General features: G+C 43.5%; 1 protein-coding gene across 1 annotated transcript in view; it reads right to left on the minus strand.

Moving 5' to 3' along the window:
• The window catches only part of ARFGEF3 (ARFGEF family member 3), a gene marked incomplete at its 5' end in the record, with an annotated part of 191,581 nt that overhangs the window by 62,969 nt on the left and 105,988 nt on the right, over positions 1-22,624 (minus strand). Inside the window, 7 exons of the mRNA XM_082634251.1 lie at positions 201-311; positions 474-689; positions 1,035-1,142; positions 5,061-5,226; positions 6,309-6,475; positions 16,333-17,243; positions 17,997-18,109. Coding sequence (XP_082490377.1) covers positions 201-311; positions 474-689; positions 1,035-1,142; positions 5,061-5,226; positions 6,309-6,475; positions 16,333-17,243; positions 17,997-18,109 — 1,792 coding nt within the window. The remainder of the gene's footprint in view (positions 1-200; positions 312-473; positions 690-1,034; positions 1,143-5,060; positions 5,227-6,308; positions 6,476-16,332; positions 17,244-17,996; positions 18,110-22,624) is intronic.

Consider the following 22,624-nt stretch of genomic DNA (forward strand, 5'->3'; position numbering starts at 1 on the left):
GAGGGACCTACTGTGAGCGGTCTGGAGGGTCAGCCATGTAAAACTGACCCAAGCCTGTGGTCCAGCGGGATCTCATCACCAGTGGTATACAATACGCCGTGTATCACACATGCAACAGGGACAAGTTTGTCTGCTCGTGTGTGCGGGCACGTGCAGACCTCACATAGGCACCAGGTGGATTCTAGCCCTTCTGCTGTTACCTTGTGCTATGGCATCACCGGGTTCCTGGATTTCCCTTTCCTCTTTCTCTTCCTGGACACAGGAGGCAGCTGCCATCTGGGCGAGGGCTGACGCACAGTTGGCTGCAACTCCTTTAGAGGAAACAAACAATTACCCCTTAACTGAGTCTATTCTCTAAGCACTCACCTGGCAGAAGCACTTCTAAAAGACTTGTTGTCCACCAGGGCCGCTCCTAATGTGGTCCTCGGGAACACCCCTTGGGCCACGGGTCAGGGATACCACGTCCGCCCTACCTAGAGCACAGCTCAGCCGTGCTGCTTTCCGCAGCCCATCGAGGCTCATGCAGATGGCATCGCGTTCTTTTTGGTTCTGTTCTTTGATGCCTTCAGCTCCCAGGATGAAGGCCAGCCCTTTGGAGCTCCCCGCCATTCGGCCGGTCAGGGGGGTTGATAAAGTGTCAATCAAGTTCTTCCAGCAGCCAACCAGAATGTAGCGAGCGAACGCCACACCTAGAACGTGAAGGGGTGTGGGTTACCTTCCGGAGATAAAACCACCTGGCAATGAACGGCCTGGGATTCTCTGACCATCACATTAGCATTATCGAGCCATGTGCAATTCTACTACAGGAAATACAATGGAAAGGGTTATATCGGATTGTGTTTCACTTTGTGCTTATAAATAATGAATGTTGCATCAGCAGCTGGATGATGCTAGTAACTTCCATCAGGTATTTTTCTGCCAAGATGAAATCTAAATTCATTTACGTCAGTACAGAACTCTGCCACATAATAATTTAATTGCTGGTAACACATGCGATGGATGTATATTCATAAACTCAAGACCCAAGTCACTACCTGCCACTGTGGAGTCATCAATTCTCCTGCCCTGGGTGAAAGGAGACTCCATAGAAGCTGAGGCCATCAGCTGCCCTCCAATTGCACTGCTCTCTAAGCCATCGATATCTGTCAAGGAAAAAGGGCAAGGTTTTTTGTTTTCTTTTTAAAGAACACTCCAGTCAAAAACAAATGGCTACCACAATATTCATTTTCTTCCCAACAAACAGTTATGGGATCTGTTATGCACCAAGTATGTAGCAACCTTTTATCAGAATATTAAAATTTTTGTTTTATCCATTCAGTACAGTTTTCTTTCATTGCTAGAGCATTCTTCTGTTAGGCTGATGCATTTTTTTATTTGAAAAAATAAAGATAAATTCTGATACCTCTGTTGCTAGAAAACCTATTGATTTAGAATATTTGGATCTTTGCATACTCGCTTTTATTCAAAATCGTGGCATCATTCCCACATTTTATATGGACAGGTTACTCCAACATGGATCTGTTTTTCAGAGCTTCCTCAAAAGAATTAAGAGGAGGATAAGTCTCTTTGGTCAGATAATCATATAATCTGATTGCAAAGCACAATACCTTACTAATAATACCTTACAATTTTCAAAGTGTTTTCACGTAACATTTTTTTCATTAGATCTTCCCAACAACTCCAAGTACGTAGGCAGGGTAGGTATTATCTTTCCTTATTTCACAGAGGAAGAAATAAGTATTCAAAGTAGGTAAATCGCCCAAGTCATGAGGATGGCAAAGGAAGGAATTAGACTTAGTATTCACGTCTTCTGACACCCATCCAGGCCTCCTTCCATGACACCAAACTTCAGCTCAGTATGGGATTCTAATTCACCCTGTTTAAATTTTTGTTAAAATATACTCTCATCTACAGAATTAGTTCAATGAACCATTCCTTAACATGCTGGTAAGAAGAGACTGGCTTGGGTTGAGAGGGCTGGGCTTCGATTCAGCCTTGCCTCTGAATTAAGTAGTCTTGTAGCCTTGGGCCAGGTACTCCATTCTCTGGGCCCCAAATTCCTCAGTAAAAAGGAAGTAACCATTGGAGGAGTGACCATGGAGTAGAAGCATATGCATTTGAATGCAACTAACATAGGCAAATGAACCACACAGAGGGGATGGGAGAAGAGGGTAACATAAGCTTATTCCCTGACTTCAGAACTTCACCTTCACCCCAATAGGGGGAGACTTGCATGGTGTTTGAAAATTATTTCATTACATCTTTGATTCTTACAGTAACTCCAGAAGTCTAGAGACTTCTGGTAACACATCTCTTTGAAAGTTGCTCAGAGAATGGATCGTAAAAGTTCTCACACCTCAGTGAGAAAAAAATTTGTAACTATGAGAGGTGATTGATGTTAACTAAACTTATTGTGATGGTCATTTTACACTATATGCATATATCAAATCATTATGTTGTACACCTGGGATTAATATGTCAATTACCGCTCAGTAAAACTGGGTGTGGGAGGGAAGGCAGGGAGAAATCTATAGGACTACTACAGTGGGAACCGAGCAGTTTCACTGAAATTAATTTGACTCATGGTCAAACGGTCTAATGACATTTGCCAGAAATTGTCATGTATCAAAGTTTTGTTTCCTATGTGCTAGGTAAAGGACTGACGAATTCAAGTAACACAAAGCTTATGTAAGTGCTAAAATTCCACACTCTATAGAATATGCTGACATGACATGACATGAGGAATGGCCACAGGTAGTACAGTGTTGAGGACCAGGTTACTGCTATGGCTTTTCCTTGCACATAATGAAAAGATTAGATGGACGTTTCCAAGCTCTAGGTTAATTGCTGCTCAAATTCACTTGTCACTTCACACCTGAAATTTGCTACAAAGAATCACAGAACGTAATTCTGTTGAATTTTTATGAAAAGTCTCTGTTTTTCTATCATTAATCTAAAGTTAGATAACTTCCCTATAGATGAAGCAATTGAACTTACTGTTCCATTATAAAAGAGATGGCTGATTAACAGTGATGACTGATGAATATGGCTCCTGTGAATAGCCTGTTATTTGTTCAATTTTTTAAATTTATTTATTTATTTATTTATTTATTTATTTATGGCTGCATTGGGTCTTCATTGTTGCGTGCGGGCTTTTAGTTGCAGCGAGCAGGCTTCTCATTGCAGTGGCTTCTCTTGCTGTGGAGCATGGGCTCTAGGTGCACGGGCTTCAGTAGTTGTGGCTTGTAGGCTCTAGAGCGCAGGCTCAGTAGTTGTGGCGCACGGGCTTAGTTGCTCCGCGGCACGTGGGATCTTCCCAGACCAGGGCTCGAACCCAGGTCCCCTGCATTGGCAGGTGGATTCTTAACTACTGCACCACCAGGGAAGTCCCTATTTGTTCATTTTTACATCTACTGTATGAATCCTTGTATTAAGATTCAGGGAAGAAATTCAGAGATTAATTTTGGCAGAAACTATGGTATTGAAATTAAAGCTGGCATGTTTAAGATCTTCACCTAAATTCCAAGGCACTTAGAAGCTCTGGACAGTACCTTTAATCTCAATCTGAAGCCAGTTTGTGCAGAGAGATGGAAATCAAGCATTGCTTATAGGTAGACTGAATAAATGTCTCATAAATGTCTTCATAAATATGCATTCCTATTTTTCAAATGGATGTAAATATTATCATGATTAATAAAATACTAATTGGTCACTTGTCTGGTGATGATGGTCCGCAAGGCTTGGGACCCAGTCTTGCTTCCCCCAATTCCATCCTAGTTCTGGAACCAACACTCCAAATGCCAGACAATGACCAAGACACTGCCTGCTATGGACAGACCTCACTGTATGTCTGACTCGCTGCCTGATTTCTAAATAGTGCCTTCCCCCAAATTCCTCAGTGTTGATCTCCACCTGTCGGTAGTTCACTCTGCCACCTTTATAAGAGTGGCAACCACAGGCAATATAACATATCCTTTGGGACAACAGATTCTGCCTCCCAGCTGGACTGCCTCAGGTTCCTGCCAGTGTGCCCTGTCCAGTGCAAAGTCGTGTTGAGCTGTGTGAGGACATACACACCACAGAGAGGGCAGGGAATGTTGCCTTATGACCACACCCCATCCTTCTCTTTATGTTCTCATATGATATTTCCAATAGTTAAATAGGATTTTAAAAACTCAAGACACTGGGCTTCCCTGGTGGTGCAGTGGTTGAGAGTCCGCCTGCCGATGCAGGGGACACGGGTTTGTGCCCTGGTCTGGGAAGATCCCACATGCCGCAGAGTGGCTGGGCCCGTGAGCCATGGCCGCTGAGCTTGCGCGTCCAGAGCCTGTGCTCCGCAACGGGAGAGGCCACAACAGTGAGAGGCCCGCGTACCACAAAAAAAAACCAAACCAAAACAAAACAAAACTCAAGACACTAAAGAAAAAATGCTGGGCAAGCTATTTTACATTCTTTCTTTTTTTTTTTTGGCCATGCTGCGTGGCTGGTGGGATCTTATTTCCCCGACCAGGGATTGAACCCGGGCCCCCTGCGGTGGAAGTGCAGAGTCCTAACGATGGGCAATTCCCTTGCATTCTTTTTCACTCTGGTACAGCTGGGAAAGGAAGGGAGGACCTCTGATATGGACAAGAAATGGGGATGAAGCCAAGTTTAAAATCAATCATTTTACATTACTGGCAAATTCTCACAAGCACTGAATGATACAGGGTATCTATGAGCATGTGAGAGTTTCCAGGAATAATTCTGGGCTTTGCGCCCAGACAGTACTTCAAATCCCCAGAAGAGGTCTACAGTTTTATCCCAACAGACATAGGTGCTAAATAATTCCTAATCCAATGGGGCACAGTGAGCCTGCAGAGTCCCACGTGGAAAAAGGAAAGAAAGTTCTTATGAGGTGAACTCATGACACTTCCCTGGAACTGTCATCAACTGCCAGGGAGGCTTTGTGGGTGCTGTTTTGAAGTCTCCTTAAAACACTACTGCTTCCCTGAAAGGGGCTTTGAAGTGTGGGCCCTCCCCACCCCACCGAGCGCCATGGAGCCGTGCAAGGAGCCACTGACCAGTCAGCATGGTGATGAGGGGAAGGCTGTTGTCCTCGGGGCTGCCCCAGTAGCCGGCTTCTCCAAGCATGTTTCTGTCGAGAACCTGGTGGTAAAGTTCCTCGATCCAGGCCTGGGAGAAGACCATCAGCACCCCGCTGGTCTGGACCTGCTTCATGAACTCCTTCTGCAGAGAAGATCACACGAGAAGGTGACCAAATACGATCCCTTGCAAACAAACAGGCTCCCATGTTCCTCTGCTGCCTTTTCACGTCCCGAGTCACTGAGTCACCGCTTATGGGAAAAACACAACCTTGTCGACTGGGGGACAGAGGGTGGCGAGGGAAGCGGAAACGGCAATGGAAACGTCCCAGACTTCATGAAGGTCCTTTCATTTATGTAATCTCTTTAAGAAATGCTGTAGAAGGAGTAGGGATACTACAGTTTATACTTTTGCTCTATGACACGTGGGAGGATTAGAAAATGCACAGACGTGTTTCTCAGAGCACCTCTTTCTGACTGTCCCATCAGCAGCAGAGGTGGCATGTGCTCCCTGAAGGACATACGTGTCTCAAGAGACACTTGACTTACACTCATGAAGCCACCACTTACCCTCGGAAACATACAATTTGTCAATCATTTATCAAACAAATGATGGCTGATCCCTTAATGTTGCTCCATGGATTTAGGCTCTCCAACTGGTACCAGGGTCCGCCATGGAGGGGTGTGCTCACGCCAGGGAGCCAACCACGGAAGAATCCTCATCACTGTCATCACCTCACAGGAGGTGTTTTGTTATCGACATTAGTGAGCTTAGTTCTGGGTCCGAGTGGCTCTCGGTATACTTTCGAACTCAGTGAAGGGTTTTTGTAGCAGCATGCCTGCATCTTCTGCAAAGGGGACCATTCTCTGCATATCTCCTGCTGTTACTTAACATGCTGATTACGTTTTTGAATATGTCTTACACATGTGTGTTTAATGCCACTGGATGAAGTTATTGGGCCACTGATAGGCAGCCCTTTCCAGGCACACGGGGTTCTTTACTCCTGGAGCTAGGTGGGTAGCTCTGCGGCTCACTGAGCGTGCAAATTGCACAACGGTTCCTGGGCATCACATCCGCCCACCCTCCACAGCCCCGCGGGCATCACCCATTCCACATCAGTGTGAGACAGAACACACCGGCCATCCCTCTCGTGGCAGTGACGCTCGGGTGCCAGCCCTGAGGCCGCTGCTGGTCCTCGGCGTGGCGGGGCGGAGACGCACACTCACCATGGTGCCTGGCACCAGGGCGGGCCGCTTCCGGTAGTAGTCGCCATGGGAGAGCTTCAGGTTGAGCAGCAAGGCGCAGTGCGCAGCCGAGTACAGGCTGTCCGCGTTCATCAGCATCTGCAAGCTCAGGCTGCCGTTCCCGTCGAATCCCGGGGAGTGCATCATGCCTGCGGGAGAGAATCCAGAGACCTCAAACACCACGCCTGGCAAGACCCGCTTAACGTCTGGTTTACCGCTTATGGAGAGCCACAAACCAATCCCAGGGAAGGAGTACCTCGTAGGGCATTTCTGAAAAGCAACGACAGCCAGCAAGGAATAGCGTTCGGGCAGAGACGCGCCCTGGACTGGTGGGGAAGAGCATGCACTCTGGAGGGAACCTACTTGGGAAAATCTCTTTTGTTACTCAGCAGGTGCTTTGGTAAAATCACTTAAAGTCTTCTTTACCTAGAAATAGGCAGAATAATTGATTGCCTGTCTCCTGCTCAAACTCTCCAAATGACTTCCCATCACAATATAAAAAAACCGGACCCCGCCCCTCCCCTCAGCCACCCCAACCTGTCTGTTGTTCCTTGACCTCACCAAGCCTGGACGTGCCTCAGGGCCTTTGCATTTTTGCCTCTCCCCAGAATGGTCTCCCAAGATCTCTGGATGACTAGCTGCCTCAATTCTTTTTTTTGAAATTAATTAATTTATTAATTTATCTTATTTTTGGCTCTGTTGGGTCTTTGTTGCTGTGCACGGGCTTTCTCTAGTTGTGGCGAGAGGGGGCTACTCTTCGTTGTGGTGTGCGGGCTTCAGTTATTGTGGCACGCGGGCTCAGTAGTTGTGGCTTGTGGACTCTAGAGCACAGGCTCAGTAGTTGTGGCGCTGCTCCGCGGCATGTGGGATCTTCCTGGACCAGGGCTCGAACCCAGGTCCCCTGCATTGGCAGGTGGATTCTTAACCACTGCGCCACCAGGGAAGCCCTGCCTCGATTCTTTTAGGGCTCTGCCAAGGTGTCAGCTTTTCACAGACATTCCCCTTTAATTCCATCTAAAATAGCATCCCTCGTACCTACAACCACCCTCTGCAATATTCCTCCTCACCATGCATTTTTCTTCATTGCCTTAATGGCATTTATTACTATATATATATATATTTGTTTATTGTCTGCCATTACTACTATTATGTAAGACCTACAAGAGAGTGGAACTTTGTTATTTGTTCACTGGAGAACCTCAGTGCCTAGAACAGTGCCTGGTACATAGTAGATCCTTTAAAATTACTTGCTGAATGAATGAATAAGAATGAATGACGGGCTTCCCTGGTGGTGCAGTGGTTGAGAGTCCGCCTGCCAATGCAGGGGACACAGGTTCGTGCCCTGGTCCGGGAAGATCCCACATGCCGCGGAGTGGCTGGGCCCGTGAGCCATGGCTGCTGAGCCTGCACGTCCAGAGCCTGTGCTCTGCAACGGAAGAGGCCACAACAGTGAGAGGCCTGCGTACCACAAAAAAAAAAAAAAAAAAGAATGAATGAAAAAGTTTGCTATGGCAACTAGATGCAATACACATTTAAGATGCTTAGTGCAGTAACTCATAAGTACAAACTTTTCTAAAAGTAATAATGTTCCTCAAAAAGCTGAACACGGAATTACCATATGACCCAGCAATCCGGCACTATTAGGAGTGTACCCAGAAGAACTGAAAACCGGAATTTGAACAGATACTTGTATGCCAGGGTTCACTGCAGCAACTAAAACAAATAATAGTGCAATAATAATAATAAAAAAAACCTTGGGCAATTTAAATGGGTGCATTGCATGGTATGTGAATTATATCTCAATAAAAGCTGTTACTCAATGAGGAAACAGTTTCAAAATTTATATTAAAAAAGTTATTGGTTTCCCCCCAGCTACTGTTTTGAAACATTCCTTTATATTTCATAGTATGGTTTTCACTTTGAAAGGCTCCTGTGTTTTTCATAAATTAACTGTAAAAACAAAAACCAGTGATACCTCATGCTCTAAAGATGGCCTCATTCAGCCAGAGAGAGTTGATGCCTAGGTCAAACTTTCACAGACAGCTTGGGGTGACAAAAATTACCCAAGCCTGCTTCTCCTCATCTGGTACTATGTCCGTCCCAGTGCTACACTTGTTCCTACAAACACTCTGAGGCTGGATTTAGGGAAGTAGGTGAAACAGTCCATCCTGAATATGTGCATGCAAATGACACGCACCTAAATACTCTTCAGAGCATGTCTAAAATTATCCTTTAATCAAAAATGTGCCTCTTATATGCAGTGCAAAAAATTCTCAAAACTTATTGGTCAAGTAAGTGGGAAATACAAATGTCTAACTGGAATGGTTACTTATATATCTGTGAACTTCTTAATGAATATGCTAGTAAGGAGATATGGATCAGAAGAAGCTTTCAAAGCTGAGAAAGCTTTAAGACCTCTGCTCTATTTGAGAACAGTGTAAACATTTTTTAGCGGGAGTAAGTATGTCTATTATCCCAACGAAACCACCAAGGCAGGCAAAGATTAGGCATTCCCTTTGCCTTCTGTATAGAGTTTGGTGAGAACTTTGCAGCTGCCTTATGAGATTCTTTTACTGAGAGTACTTTGGAATCATGGGCTGAGGGGCATTTATAAAAGGAAGGTCGGGTTGAGAGTGGGTTTTTAAATGAAATCCTTGGTCAGGACACGGGCAGTTGTGTCTTGGCCCTGATGGTCCATAGGAATACTCCACCCTCTTAAGGTCCTGGTGGGGTGGTTCCAGTTCTCTGGAGTAGATAAAGCACAGTCTCCTTCCACAGTACACAGAAAGCAGCACGCAGTGTTGCTGGGTATTTAACTACCCTGGATCACAGGTGAAAGGAATATTTGAGTCTATGAACCAGGGGGGAAAGAAAAGAATCTGCAAGTGGCTTTGGTCTTAGACATCAGTAATAATTTCTTTTAAAATTTTGAAACCAACTATTTACCTTGGAATATCTTTTGGAACCTGAGCACATGCTCAGATGCTGAAAGTGAAAAAAGCTCATGTGTCTGCTGACATGAAGACCCAAATCATTAGCAGAGGTGTGACAAAGCCCTGGAAGTCACCGCTGGTGGCTATGCCGAGTTCTGAAATAATTTGTTAGACGTGTTAGGGGCAATCTGTTGGTACTGGCATATATCTCTATGCAGATTAATTTCTTACAAAGAACTGGCAAATTTGACAATAAAACAAAAGAAGGTATAATCTATTAATTTAAGGAAGATAATTTTCTTGATTTACCAGATATAGTTCACTGGTGATGTTAATAATGCAAATAACATGATCGGTGCAATTTATTAAATGCTTTCTATTTTCCAGAACCAATCTCTTCTCATATACTATTTCATGTGATATATAATATATATCAATCTATCTATCTATCTATCTATATATATATAAGTTTGATATATATCAGATGCCCCACTTTATTTTACCAGTGAGGAAAGTAACTTGAAAATGTTAAGTAATTTGCCCAAAGTTATACAGCTAGAAATTGGCAAAGGTCTTTTGGGCCCAGACTCCAGGCTTTTTGCACTCGGCCACACTGTACTTGCTCCTAATGTTGGGAAAAGATCCCAATCTATCATGTTCCTAACGGATCCTCTATTTTCATTCATCCTTCTGATTGGTCTCCTTGAAGTGTTATTGAATTTGGGGTGACAAATTATAGTAACTATGACCTTTAAGATATTCTGGCTATTTGGTTTTTTTCTACTTATCTGTAACTAAAGCTCATTCTCTCTCTATCATGAAGATGTCCTTTACTGTTAGCAACAGGAGGACGGATCACTTGCTTGACTGGTTACCAGTGCAAGACTGGATACAAGATTAGCATAAAATGACCTTGAAAAGTACCTTCCATGTCTAAGCTAATTTGATGTTTCTTTTTAAAGTAAACATTAAATACTTGATGTGAAACATTTAACAGTACTGAAGAGTATAAACAATATGAACAATAGCCCTGCTTCTCCCAAGCCCCAATGAGGCCCCTCCCAAAAAGACTCACTTCCTTCTGTGTATTATGTGGAAATACAATCACAAACGAGATCATATGACACACATTATACTGCAACTAGGTGTTTTCTAAACAATATACCTTAGACATCTCTTGATACTGGCACTTACAGATCTGCCTCGTTCTTTTTTAATAACTGCATATACCACTGCATGATTGTATTGTGATTTATTTAATTAATGCTTTATTGGTAGACACTGATATTTTTTCAATTATGAAAAAGGATGAAATGATGAAATAACACTTCTGTAAGAATATCTGTGGGATATGTTCCTAAAAGCAGAATAAATACATATATTAAGTTTGACAGATGTAGCCAAAATATCTTCCAAAGACAGGACGGGCCCGAGTCCCAGACCATCACAGAGCACTGGACGGCCTACCTGAGACTCAATGTAGGGGGAAGTTAATGAATCTTTCTTAAGTAATCAGTTGAGTTTCCTACTCTATGCAGATAAAGCTAATCCTAACTGGTAGAGGCGAGGTTTTCTACCTGTATTTTACCTTCTGTTTTCCACAATGAGATAAATCTGCATTATCACCTTTTGGGGTGTTTAAATCATGGGACCAAAACCTGAAGCTGGCAACAACATACTTGCTTTCTGGTTCTGTATTCACAAAGTCAGAGCTTCTTCCAGAGACTATGGTCCATTTCCGGAAGGTGATGGGAGGAGGAAGCAATGAGGAAGAGAAGGGAGATGCCCTGACTGGGCAGGGGATGGAGGTCTGTGGCTCCCTGCTATCTGGCAGCACCTGGAGGGTTGGCAGGACCCCGGAGGAGGACACAGGATGTGCATGGGGGCCCCCAGCCTTGCCAGAACATTCCAGGCCCCACCGTGGCAGGGAGGTAGAGAAATTACGGGACCTCCCAGAGAGGCTGTGAAGTGGGACAATGGGGGCACACTGGTAATGTGCAAGGTGAGAGGCCTCCCTATCCAGATGCCACATAAGCTCCCACTTCTAGTTTTACCCTGGCATGGGGACCTGAGGGCTAGCAAAGATCAAATGTCTGGCCAGTTAGGCAGGCTGGAGGTCTGGAGGCAGGTTTGTTTTAATTTAAATAAATAGATATTTCTTGCACAATTGAGATTCACACTAGCTCTACGACCTTTTATGAAATTTGGTACTTCATAAATATCAGGTTGCTTGCAATAAGCCTCACACTTAGTCACAGTCAGTCTCAAGATCCTCACCAAACACCACCAGTCTAAGGAACAGCAATCCCAAAGCCACATGCCCGTGCCCCTCTGTCAATGGCTGGGGGAGGCTGGCTCTTGCTTTCTGGTCCCCTAAGAGCACCTTACACAGATGCCACTTTGTTCTATGCAGGATCAGATGCATTACGGCAGCTATCACAGCTCACGTCCAATACCATCTTTATAAAACCCATGTCTGTCTGAAGGTTTTCAAACTCCCCCACCAGAAGAAGCTTTAATTATTTTCGAAGAAAAAGCTCCCCTGAATCATGTGGAATTCAGGAGGCTCATTTCAACTGTATGTTAGCTGTTGGAGGACAGGAGCCCCTGAGAAATACCAAGTGAGGTTGACCTTAGCCAGGAGGGCAGACCCTGCTAACAAGTCAGGGACAAATGCTCAATGGGAGTTTTGGGGAAAATAAGGTTTGAAGCATTTGACACAGAAGTTAATAATGAGTAAAATATCTGGGTTATGACTCCAGAAAACTCTCTTCTCCCCTTCTCCTAGTTTGGCTTTCATAACTTTCTCTTGGGTGAACAAAGGAAATCTGCCATCCCCTTGTCCCACAGGTACAGATGCTTCTCTTTCACTCATCTTTCATCTTGGAGGTGACATGTGCAAGGGAGGGAGAGTTCTGCCTCAGGCCAGACGTGGACCCAGCATCCAGTCGCTTCGGCTGACCCACAGCAACAATCCGTGTGAACCACTAAACCACTAAACCACAGTGGTAACTGAAGAGAATCAGCTTATTGGCAGCAGGACCACAAAGTGACGGGTCTGTAATTCAGATACAGAGACCCACTCCTAACTGGTAAAAGCGCTGTGGAGGTCACCAGAATCAAAAAGACAAATGACTAACAATTTGGTTAGAGACAATCACTAAAAACTGCATTTGGAAACAACCGAAAGATTCTGAAGCCTCTTTTCAAGGTATTGATTTCTACATGTAAAAATTAGTGGCACAGTATGTTGGGTCTGACGGGACATTTTATAGACCTCTAAAAGTTGAGCAGTTTGCAACATTCATGGGGCCGCATTCTGGTCCCATAAAACATTCACTAAAGTGCTGTTGTGCACGTGCTACAAATAAGTATTGATTTGAAAGACACAAAAACACAAATGTGAGGCTGTGCTTCAAATTTTGTAAAAAGACTTTGCTAGGATTATATTTCCTGATTCTCACAGGAAATGAGGCAAGCCCTTTGGAAGTCATCTTTACCACTGTGACAACTCATTTAATCTGGAATTACTAGGAGATGTTGTTTGTAAACATGAATTTATCTGAGAGCTGAATCTTACACACTTAAATGCTGAAACTTCTGCAGCCGAGTTATTTTGTATGGATAATTTTAACTTTAAATAGAAGGGCCTAAATACAATTTTACCATTTCTTGATGACTCAAGGCCATCATTACTGCAACCAGGGGGCAGTGCTGTGATCTGATACACAGCTGTTTTGGGGGATCACTGATGGGTGCCAGACTCTCTGCCTTGGCACCAGGGACATCAAGCTGGTCAGAGCAGGCTGCCAAGCTCCTCCATGCAAGAATGCTTCCAGCTGGGAAGAGGCAAAGGATCAGAGGCCCTACCAAACTCCTTCCAACTCAGGCTTTACCCTTGATTCTTTCAGCACATGAACTATTCATAGCTTTGGGAACCAAAAAGCAAGTTCATCAATCTACAGTCAATAAATATTTATTGAGGATAAATCATGCATATCTTGCACCCTTAGGACATAGCACAGTGAAGTTTCTCTATAAATGTTGACTGAAGAAGCATTTGTGGGGCTTCCCTGGTGGTGCAGTGGTTGAGAATCTGCCTGCCAATGCAGGGGACACGGGTTCGAGCCCTGGTCTGGGAGGATCCCACATGCCACGGAGCAACTAGGCCCGTGAGCCACAACTACTGAGCCTGCGCGTCTGGAGCCTGTGCTCCGCAACGTGAGAGGCCCGCGCACTGTGATAAAGAGTGGTCCCCACTTGCCACAACTAGAGAAAGCCCTCACACAGAAACGAAGACCCAACACAGCAAAAAAAAATTAATTAATTAATTAATTAATAAACTCCTACCCCCCAACATCTTCAAAAAAAAAAAAGCATTTGTGTGTGCGTGCGTGTGTGTGTGTGAGAGAGAGAGAGAAAGAGAGAGGGAGGGAAAGAGAGAGACAAAGAGACAGAGAGAAACAAAAAAGACATACACAAAAAACATACACTGGGAATGTTCAATAAAAGAATAAAATCTAATGATGGTGGTATAAAAGATATTAGGGAGAAGTACAATTTTTAAGAAGAGTATTTACACATTTTTCTAGTTTTTCAATGAAACATGATTTTTTGGTATGTGTGTATATTCCTTCACACAAATCAAATATCCAAACTCTATTTTTATATCTAATTCCAAAAAGAAAATATTGAGAAAAAATGTTGGGTAGCCTTAAAAATTGGTATTTTCATGCCTTAAAAAGAATCACAGTGCAGTTAGGAAAGTTGAGAAATTATATGCATCTCTTCTAACCACTAGGTAGGTCAGAGAGTCACGGAGCAGCCCAGGATTAGAAGTGCCATATCTCCGCTGGTGCTTGCTGCTACAGTATTGGATCATTCTCATATTAAAAAACGTTCTTCCTTAAATATACCTGGATCAAAGTGTTTTTCTTGTCCTTTTGACAAAGGACAATCTGATCAGCTTCTTAAAGATACCTAAGCTCCCTTTCTACAACACAGCAGTCCCTTCTACCAAGTTCCAGGAACTGGGTTAGAATTTTTTTTGTATGTGTATGTGATGTGTTATTTGTTAGAAGACCGAAAATGGGGTAGACAAATATAGGAAGCATCACGACAAACAAATGTTCAAGGCTCAGTGGTGGAAGAGCAAGCGGTGATCTTGGCTTTCGATGGTTCCATGTTGGTCCTCAGGGTCAGTCCTTTCTAGTCCTGAGCACAGGCCCAGGGAGGTCCATGCACCTCAATATCCTGTGGTCAAGAGACCCTTGAATTTCAGGGCAAGGCACAGTTGATCACCCTGGGGTCAGGCAATCAATTATTCCTGCCATAAATTTTTTGCACCCATTAACTGCTTTCTATCTGTAGCACTATGAGATAACAGAAAATATATACATTGGTCTCTGCCCCCAGTTCCTGGCACAGAGCTCCTAAAACTCTTGTGGTTTCCTAAGTGATAAGCACACTGGGAGCATCTCTTGACCTCATATGTGTCTCTGATCTCATCCATGACCCAGGGCTCCTAAAACTCTTGTAAATTCCTAAGCAATAAGAACACGAAGAGCATCTTTTGTTTTAATGAGGCGACTCTGGGGGGGTTCCTGGATGATTCCTCAATGGGAGCAAAGAATTTTTGGTTCCACCCCCATCACCCCATCGTCAAGAAAGGGGAGACGGGCTGAAAATGGAGCTAATAATTGATCATGCCTACATGAGGAAGCCTCCATAAAATCCCAATAGTAGGGGGTTTGGGAAGATTCCAGGTTGCTGGACACATCCACACCGGGAGGGTGACACACCCCAACTCCACGGGGACAGAAGCTCCTGCACTCAGGACCCTCCCAGACCTCACCCTATGTATCTCTTCATCTGGCCGTTCATCTGTATCCTTTATCATATCCTTTTGTAAACTGGTAAACCAAAGTGAGTGTTTCCCTGAGTTCTGTGAGCTATTCTAGCAAATTAAGCAAACCTAAGGAGGGGGTCATGGGAACCTCTGGTTTATAGCCAGTCCATCAGAAGCACAGGTAACTTGTGTTACCTGGGCTTGCAGCTGGTGTCTGTAGTGGGGGTAGCAGGTAGGTAGCGTCAGAACTGAGTTCAACTGTAGGACACCCAGCTGGTGTCAGAGGCTTGCTTGTTGTTTTGGGGGAAACTTCTACACACTTGATGACCAGAAGCCTCAGAAATACAGTGTTCTGTGTGACCCATAAAAGAGGGAAGAAACACAATAGGGAAGAAGTGTGGTTTTCCCTACATAGAAAGGAAAAAGCTGGGTTCTCCCTTTATGAGTACCTTTCAAGAAAACAGTCTTTAAATTAATTATTCCCTGTGTGAAATGCTGCTACCCTGTGTTCCTTATCTCCTTCCTCCACCAAAATCCTAGGGGACGATCTTCTTAAAAAAATAAAACTAGTATAACTTCAATAAAACTAGTATAACTCTCTGGTATACTTCGGCCAAGATGCCCACAGCACTCCTGTTTAAATTACGGTCTGGGTCACAATGTTGACATCTGACAGACACGAAGGGTCTGAGATTGGAGAACGTGATGTTGCCATAGTATACTGGAGTATCACACACACACCGTGTGAAGTTCAGGGGAATTCAGAATACATTGGGAGGACAGCCTGCATCTGCTCCAAGACCTCATTTGAAATAATTTACATGTAATAATTTAAATAATTTACAATAAACCAGAAGTGCAGTGCTCTATGATTTTTAGACATCAAGGCGTAGAAGCATAGGAATAATTCAGTGTTTTGAGAATCACAGATTGTCATTGTGTTTCAGTCCGTAGCCGCTTTCTAGAATGCAGTTACCCCTTACCCTTTACTCCGCACCATACACATTTATCAACCTCACAGTGCATTCCAGCCATAGACTGCTGTGCACTTCAAACAAACCACCACCTGTAAGTTATATTCCTTCGCTCTCTTTAAATATAAGAAACCCAAAGGTTCATTGAGATGCTCTGAGCACTTCAAACTTCACGCATGCTGGTAACTGCCCCTTAAGCAAAATGTTCTGAATATTCTTGTTGACTATGTAGCAAAAAATGATTCACAAACCTGAGCAGAAGGTAGAGGCAAAGTTCTGGAGGGCCGAGTCCACCTCTTCCATGCTGGGCAGGGCCAGGAGGCGCGGCAGGAGGCTCTCCAGGGACTGCACGAACAGCCGGGCGCTGTGCTGATCGGCTTCCTGGTTCTTCAGTAGTTTGAGAGACAGAGCCGCAGTCCGCAGGGACCTGTGGCCCAGGCAGTCCCGAGGGGTCTGCTCCTCGTCAACCAGAGAACAGTTGTCGGACCCAATGTCCGACACGTCGGACCTCCCCGAGTCCTTTTCTGCTGCCATCGAGTACTGGTCACAGGAATCAAATTCTGTCCTAGAGAGGTCTTGGTCGTCTACGCTGAAATTGCTCTCACTGTATCTGGATCCGTAGGACCTCATCCTGCAGTCAACGGACAGGAAGTTAGTTATATCGGGGTAGGCAACCATGTGGCTCCTTTGAACCACATCTGGCTGGTCCACGGCTTCTGGTTCTGACGCTTTACTCAGAGTCTCCTTGCCCTCCTGGACGGCTGGCGACTTGAGGCCATTCTTGTGGTTTTCGGAGTGGTCCTCGGGTGTGGTCTGACCCAACTCTCCCTCCAAAGTGGTTTGACCCGTGTCCGTGGTAACGCTGATGCTGATGTCAGGGCTCCGCTCGTTCCCCAACTCCCAGGGCGTGTGTTCCGAGGACAGGACTCGCCGCTGCCAGCGGAAGTCAGCCTCATTGATCTCCATGGAGTCTCGGCTTGACTCGGCCCCGTCCTTCAGCTCCTCCAGGCGCAGAAGCAGCAGCTGGACCTGACTTTCGCTCAAGCCCTTGCCCTGGCTGAGCTCTTCTAAGGCCCCAAGCAAGGTGCAGACGCAGGACACGGCAGCATAGCAGGCTTCGATGCCACCCTTGATGCACGCCTCGGTCATGCCATCCATGATGCTGAAAGCGTTCAAAGGAGAAGACGGCATCAATACACGAAACATAGAAAAATGCTCCAAAATGAGTAAGAATTGTTAGACTGGTGAACAGTCTAGTATTCAAAACAGATGCTGTAATTTACACGAAATCTGGGCAAAAAAATAAAATGAACAATAAGTGAAACAAACATGCTCAGGCTGGAAAGTGGCCCACCCTGAATCACACTCTCTCAGTTGGCTGGTTTATTTGAGTACAAATAAAGATTGTGAATGGGAATTTATAATCTTCACAAGGACAGGCACAGAATCATCTCACTTTTGTATTATGTTCAGTTTTCCAAAGAGAAAACATTTATAATGGCTATAGGATAATATGGACCTTCCTCTATAAAAGAACTGTATTTCTGAAGAGATGCATGTGACTACAACTATTACAAATCAGATAATATTCCATTTCCTAGAGAGGCTATGTGTAAAGGAATCATATAGCTACAGTGTTGTAAATCAAAAAGTTTTCCCCTAAAATAACCCCAATGAAGAATTTTTGGACATTTCATCTGGTACACTTTTTTCTTGAAGTCAATAAAAACATGGAAAGTTATATGATTATAATAAATTGAGATAAGACTTCTCCTATGGCCTGCAGGTACATTATTAGTCCCATTTCATATAATATGGATTCAAACAATTTCAGGGATTTGGAAACAACGTTAAGGATATTCAGAGAAGCAGTCTTCACCAATCAATACAGACCCAAAATGAGAATGTATCTTACAGTTTGAGAAGATCCAGATGAGACTTTCTTTTTGAAATTGATCTTTTTTTGGATTCGGGTTCAGTGGAGCTGGGTCCTGCCAAATCACAGAGACGCTGTGGGCTCCCAAGTAGCTTTAAGAATACGGAAAAAAGAATAACAGAAAAGGGAATATCATAAAAAAGCAAAAGAACCGTGAGATCAAATAAACATGTACATTCTCTATTGCATGATACAGTCTAAGGAGAAACACAACTATTTGGAATTCAAATCTTAATAAATCTGACCTAGGTGTTCTTGACTTGGAATGCACATTGGGTTCCTGGCTCCGCAGTTCAGGACTGGCTTAGACAAAGAGTATCCCCTGAGGGATTGTTTCAAAATTTTTTATAGCACAGCACCAAAAAGCACCTGCATCTATGTTCTTTAGTAAGACTGGCCTGTAATTTAACTTTCTGATCCTCTTCCTGTCTTATTTTGCTATCAAATTGGCTAGCTTCAAAAACTGGATGGAGAAACCAGTTCCCTTTCTATTCCCTGGAAAAGTTCATGTATTAGTAGAACTAACCCATTCCTTGAATGTTGGTATAACTTGTTTCTAAAGCTGTATGGGGCCACTAATTTTTTTTTCTTAATGGAAAGACTTTAACTACTGATTCAATTTCTTTAAAGATGATAGGACTACTTAGGTCCTCAATTTCTCCTTGAACCAATTTTTTTTAAAGGTTGTATTATTTCCTAGGGATTTATCTATTTTATCTAAGTTTTCAAATTTACTGGCCTAAAGGTGCCTTACTATCTTCCTTAATTTCTTTAATATTTGCAACATCTATGGTTATATGCTTTTTTCCCCCATTCTTATTTGTATTTATTTGTTTTTACCTATTCCAGAATTTTCAATTGCTTTTGCCAGGAGCGCTTCGATTTCTTTAGTCTTTTCAGAGTCCTAGTGTTTTTCACTTTATTAATTCACTATATTACATTTGCTTTTTATCACATCAGTACTTACTGCTTTTATGCTTATTTTTCCTCCCTTCTACTTTTTTGAATTTAATCTGCTCTTCTTTTCCAAACTACCTAAGTTGGAGAATTAGAACATTAAATTTAGGCTTTCTGTTTTTTGATGTAAGTCATTGAAACTATAAATATCCTTCTATGCACTGTTTTGGCTGTATCTCACAAGTCTTCATGTATAGAATTTTCATAATTTTTCAGTCCACACTAATCTTTATTTCCATATGGTAGGCGTCTGTACAGAAAATTTCAATTTGAGACTAAGAAAGATTAAGTATATTGAAGCAGACATCCTACTGCTATGTCCATTATTTTCAAAGTGACTTATATTTGCAAGAAAATGTATATCAAGTAGAAAAAGTTACATGTTTTTCTCTTTCCATATTTCTTTCTTCTGCCAGAAATTGGGAACTTCTGCTCTCTTGGAGGCACAAAGATGAAGCTTCCACTTTTTTCTTTGACATCAAAAAAGGAGTGATAATGCCAGAGGTCAAGGCAGTCTCTCTCTTTCTCTCCCCCTCTCTCCCTCTGCCTGCATGCCAGGCCTGCAGCCAAGTGAAGTGGCTACACCTCTGGGCCTCTAGCTGTCCCATCTCTTGTCAGAAGGACAAGTACATTTCAGGGCCACAGGAGTGGGAAATCTCACTTTCTCTTGGGATCCCACTACATTCCCTAATCCAACTTTACCAGTAATAAATTAGATGACATATTTTAATTCTCACATTAATCTTGTGTTTATTTTTCAGGTGCTTCAGAACCTGGAGCGAAAGGAGACTGAGTGGTTAGGCTTCTGGAGTACTCTCAACAAATACTTAAAGAAAAGCAAGTCATGTTTAACCTCATCTTCTTCCGGTGGAAATGAGGAAGGTGGTGCCAGGGGCTAGGGTGTCACAGGTCTGATAAAGACTAGGGCTTCCTTCTGAAGCCGAAACGTGGGAGAGAGAAAAGGAAGCAAGGTGTTCTTTTTGATGATGGAATGTTTTGGGGGGGGAAGTAGAAGCAAAAAAGAAAATGTACTTTGAAAAGCAAAATGTCCTGTATGCCTTTGATTAATAGGCACGGAACACACATGGTGGAGTGACAAATTAGAGAGAGAACGGAAATAACACACGGGGCGTTCAAACTCCAAAAGGGTAAACAAACATCCTGGGCACCCAGTGGTTTTCTCTGTGTGCATAAGCCCTGCACATTTTGGTTTCTAGGCTACCAATCTTCCCAAACTATTGGTATTGCCACAGTAAGTGGAGGCAATGCTTCTGAGAACAACCTGTCCCACGTGAGTCTGCCATGCTCCGTGGGGCAGCACGGCCTGGATGTGATCCCCTGGTGTCAGTTCCAGCCTCACCCTGCAAACTGACCTTGGGAAGCTAGCAAATCTATGAAAAGGGGAAACCACAACTAATTTCCTCTGCAGTACTAAAGAAGTTGTTATTGAAAGTACACTGAAAACTACACACCTTGTAGGCAAAGTATTTACTTAGCATTCAGCTATCAAGTGGCTCTACCGTAGGCAATAATCACTCCAGTGCCTGTCAACTCTGAGGGGGAAAGAAGGGATGCTGCTGCTTCAAAACACCCTCTTGGCAGATATTCTGTCTTCGGGTTTCTCCATCATTCAGTTAAAATGTACACTTATTCTCATTCAAACACTGTAGTGTTAGGTACCAGGGGAACACACAAAAACAATGTATACAAAACTAAATTTAGGGAGACAAGAAGCTTGTTCCACATTGTACTGTGAAGCAGTCAGTGTGATGAGACATATAATCAATTGCTAAATGGTGGGATGGGATTTACAGAAGAGCGAAATCAATGGCCTGAGGAAGCAGAGCCATAAAGAAAGAGGATTTTAACAGAGAGGCAGCTGTAATTAGAACATCTGGGTTTATGTTTTAGTCATACTGCTCACAAGGACTCTGGGCAAGTAAACCTCTCCTCACGTAGCCTCAGTTTCCCCATCTGGAAAATGGGCGTAATATTATATCCCTAAAGGAGTTTGTAAATAAGCTAATATGAAGTGCCAGCAGTGTCTGCCTAGCTTATTGTGATCAACCACTTAACTGGGTGAAGTGGAAGTGTGGCCAATGGGCACAGAACAGGGGGAGCTAGAATAGAAGCAGGAAAGCAGAAATTGAACAAAGCAGGGTCAGTTAGATGGAATGAGGGTCCATCCTGGGAAATGACAGGACATGAGAATGATGCCGGATCTGGAAACTGGGCAGAGTATTTCAAGCTTGATGGGAGAGGCAACAGGCACCATTAAAGAGTGGAAAATTAACAGTGGCGATTTACAAACATAAGTCCAGGAAAATAAAAGGAAGAAAAAAAGACAGGCAGGAATCAAGGAAACCAGGTCGAATGGTGCACTGCTTCAGGCAGGAGGTGATGAGGACCAGCTGTTTTCAGCCTCTGTATGTTTTGCTCTTCCTCAGGGTAGCAATAAGTTTACCAGATATTTGTTTATCACTTTAAAGACTCACAAAGTACTTATACAAGCTTTACTGCATTTTGAACTGGCAAACTTTGGAATACTGCCACTATGTACAGATAATAAACTGGTAAGTTCAGAGTTAAATGATTTAGCTACTATAACCTAGCTGATAAAGTGGCAGAGAGAGGATTCATACCTTGACTCAGACCCAGGTTCATTAAAGGGGTAGCTGAACCAGTGTTAGGAGAGGAGTCGCTAGAATCATCTGCATTGTAACATGAAAATCAAGTCCAATGAGAAGTGTGTGTAGGGAAGACCATAGGCTTAGGGTCAGATGGAGATCTGCACTCTTTCTCTTTCTTTTGACCCTGGGCAAATCATTTGACCCCTTGAAGTCTTAGTTTCTTTGTGGAAGGGCAAACTCCTTTTCCTTGGCTTCATGTTTCTATAGACTGGAACATCCAGGGAAATAAAATTCTGGGTATTCTCCCTTTCTCTCACTTTTTCCAAGTGGAGGAAGAGTGGCTGATCTGACTGGTGAATTTAGAAGAGATGAACATGTGCGGTGGCCCCTCCCACTCCCCTCTTCCTGGAGATCCGCCTATTCAAAGAAAGCCCACCCCTGCTCCTCCAGGCTACAAGTTTCATAGGGGCGGGGCAGGTCCCTGGAGGAGGGCTGTCTGGGTGGTGCCACAGTCATCCAGTCTCATTGGACTCCAAAGCTGTATTGTGTTCACCAACCTAGCAGTGATCAGATATCAAAACTGACCCTTTGATCTCACTGCCTGAAGCTCTGTTGGAGAAAAGTAATGTTTGTCATTGGTATACCAGCAGACAAAATTGTTCTGAATATTAAAGATAATGTGTGTGAAATGTCTGGCATAAAGTAGGTAAGAAAAGATGGTCATTATTACTGTGGGCTCATAGATTTTCTTAATCAGTAATTAAACCTGGATTGCTCCTTCATTTCTGGAAACACTGGGCAAGAACTTTCCATTATTGATTAGAGTCAAATATCATGAAAACAACATCAGAAAGCAATTCAAATTAAGCTTTTTAGAAACTGGTGAGTAGCAAATATTGCTCAGGGGAATTTTGGGGATTTTTTTGGTGTTAGGTACCAAAAACCAGTGTGATTTGACCTTCATGAACAAGTTCACAGGTACAAAAATGTTGAGCACTTTCCTCTTTGGTTGAGAAGAAA

The sequence above is a fragment of the Mesoplodon mirus genome, assembly GCF_964341445.2.
Source record: "Mesoplodon mirus genome assembly, chromosome: 10".
NCBI classification, from domain to species: Eukaryota; Metazoa; Chordata; class Mammalia; order Artiodactyla; family Ziphiidae; genus Mesoplodon; species Mesoplodon mirus.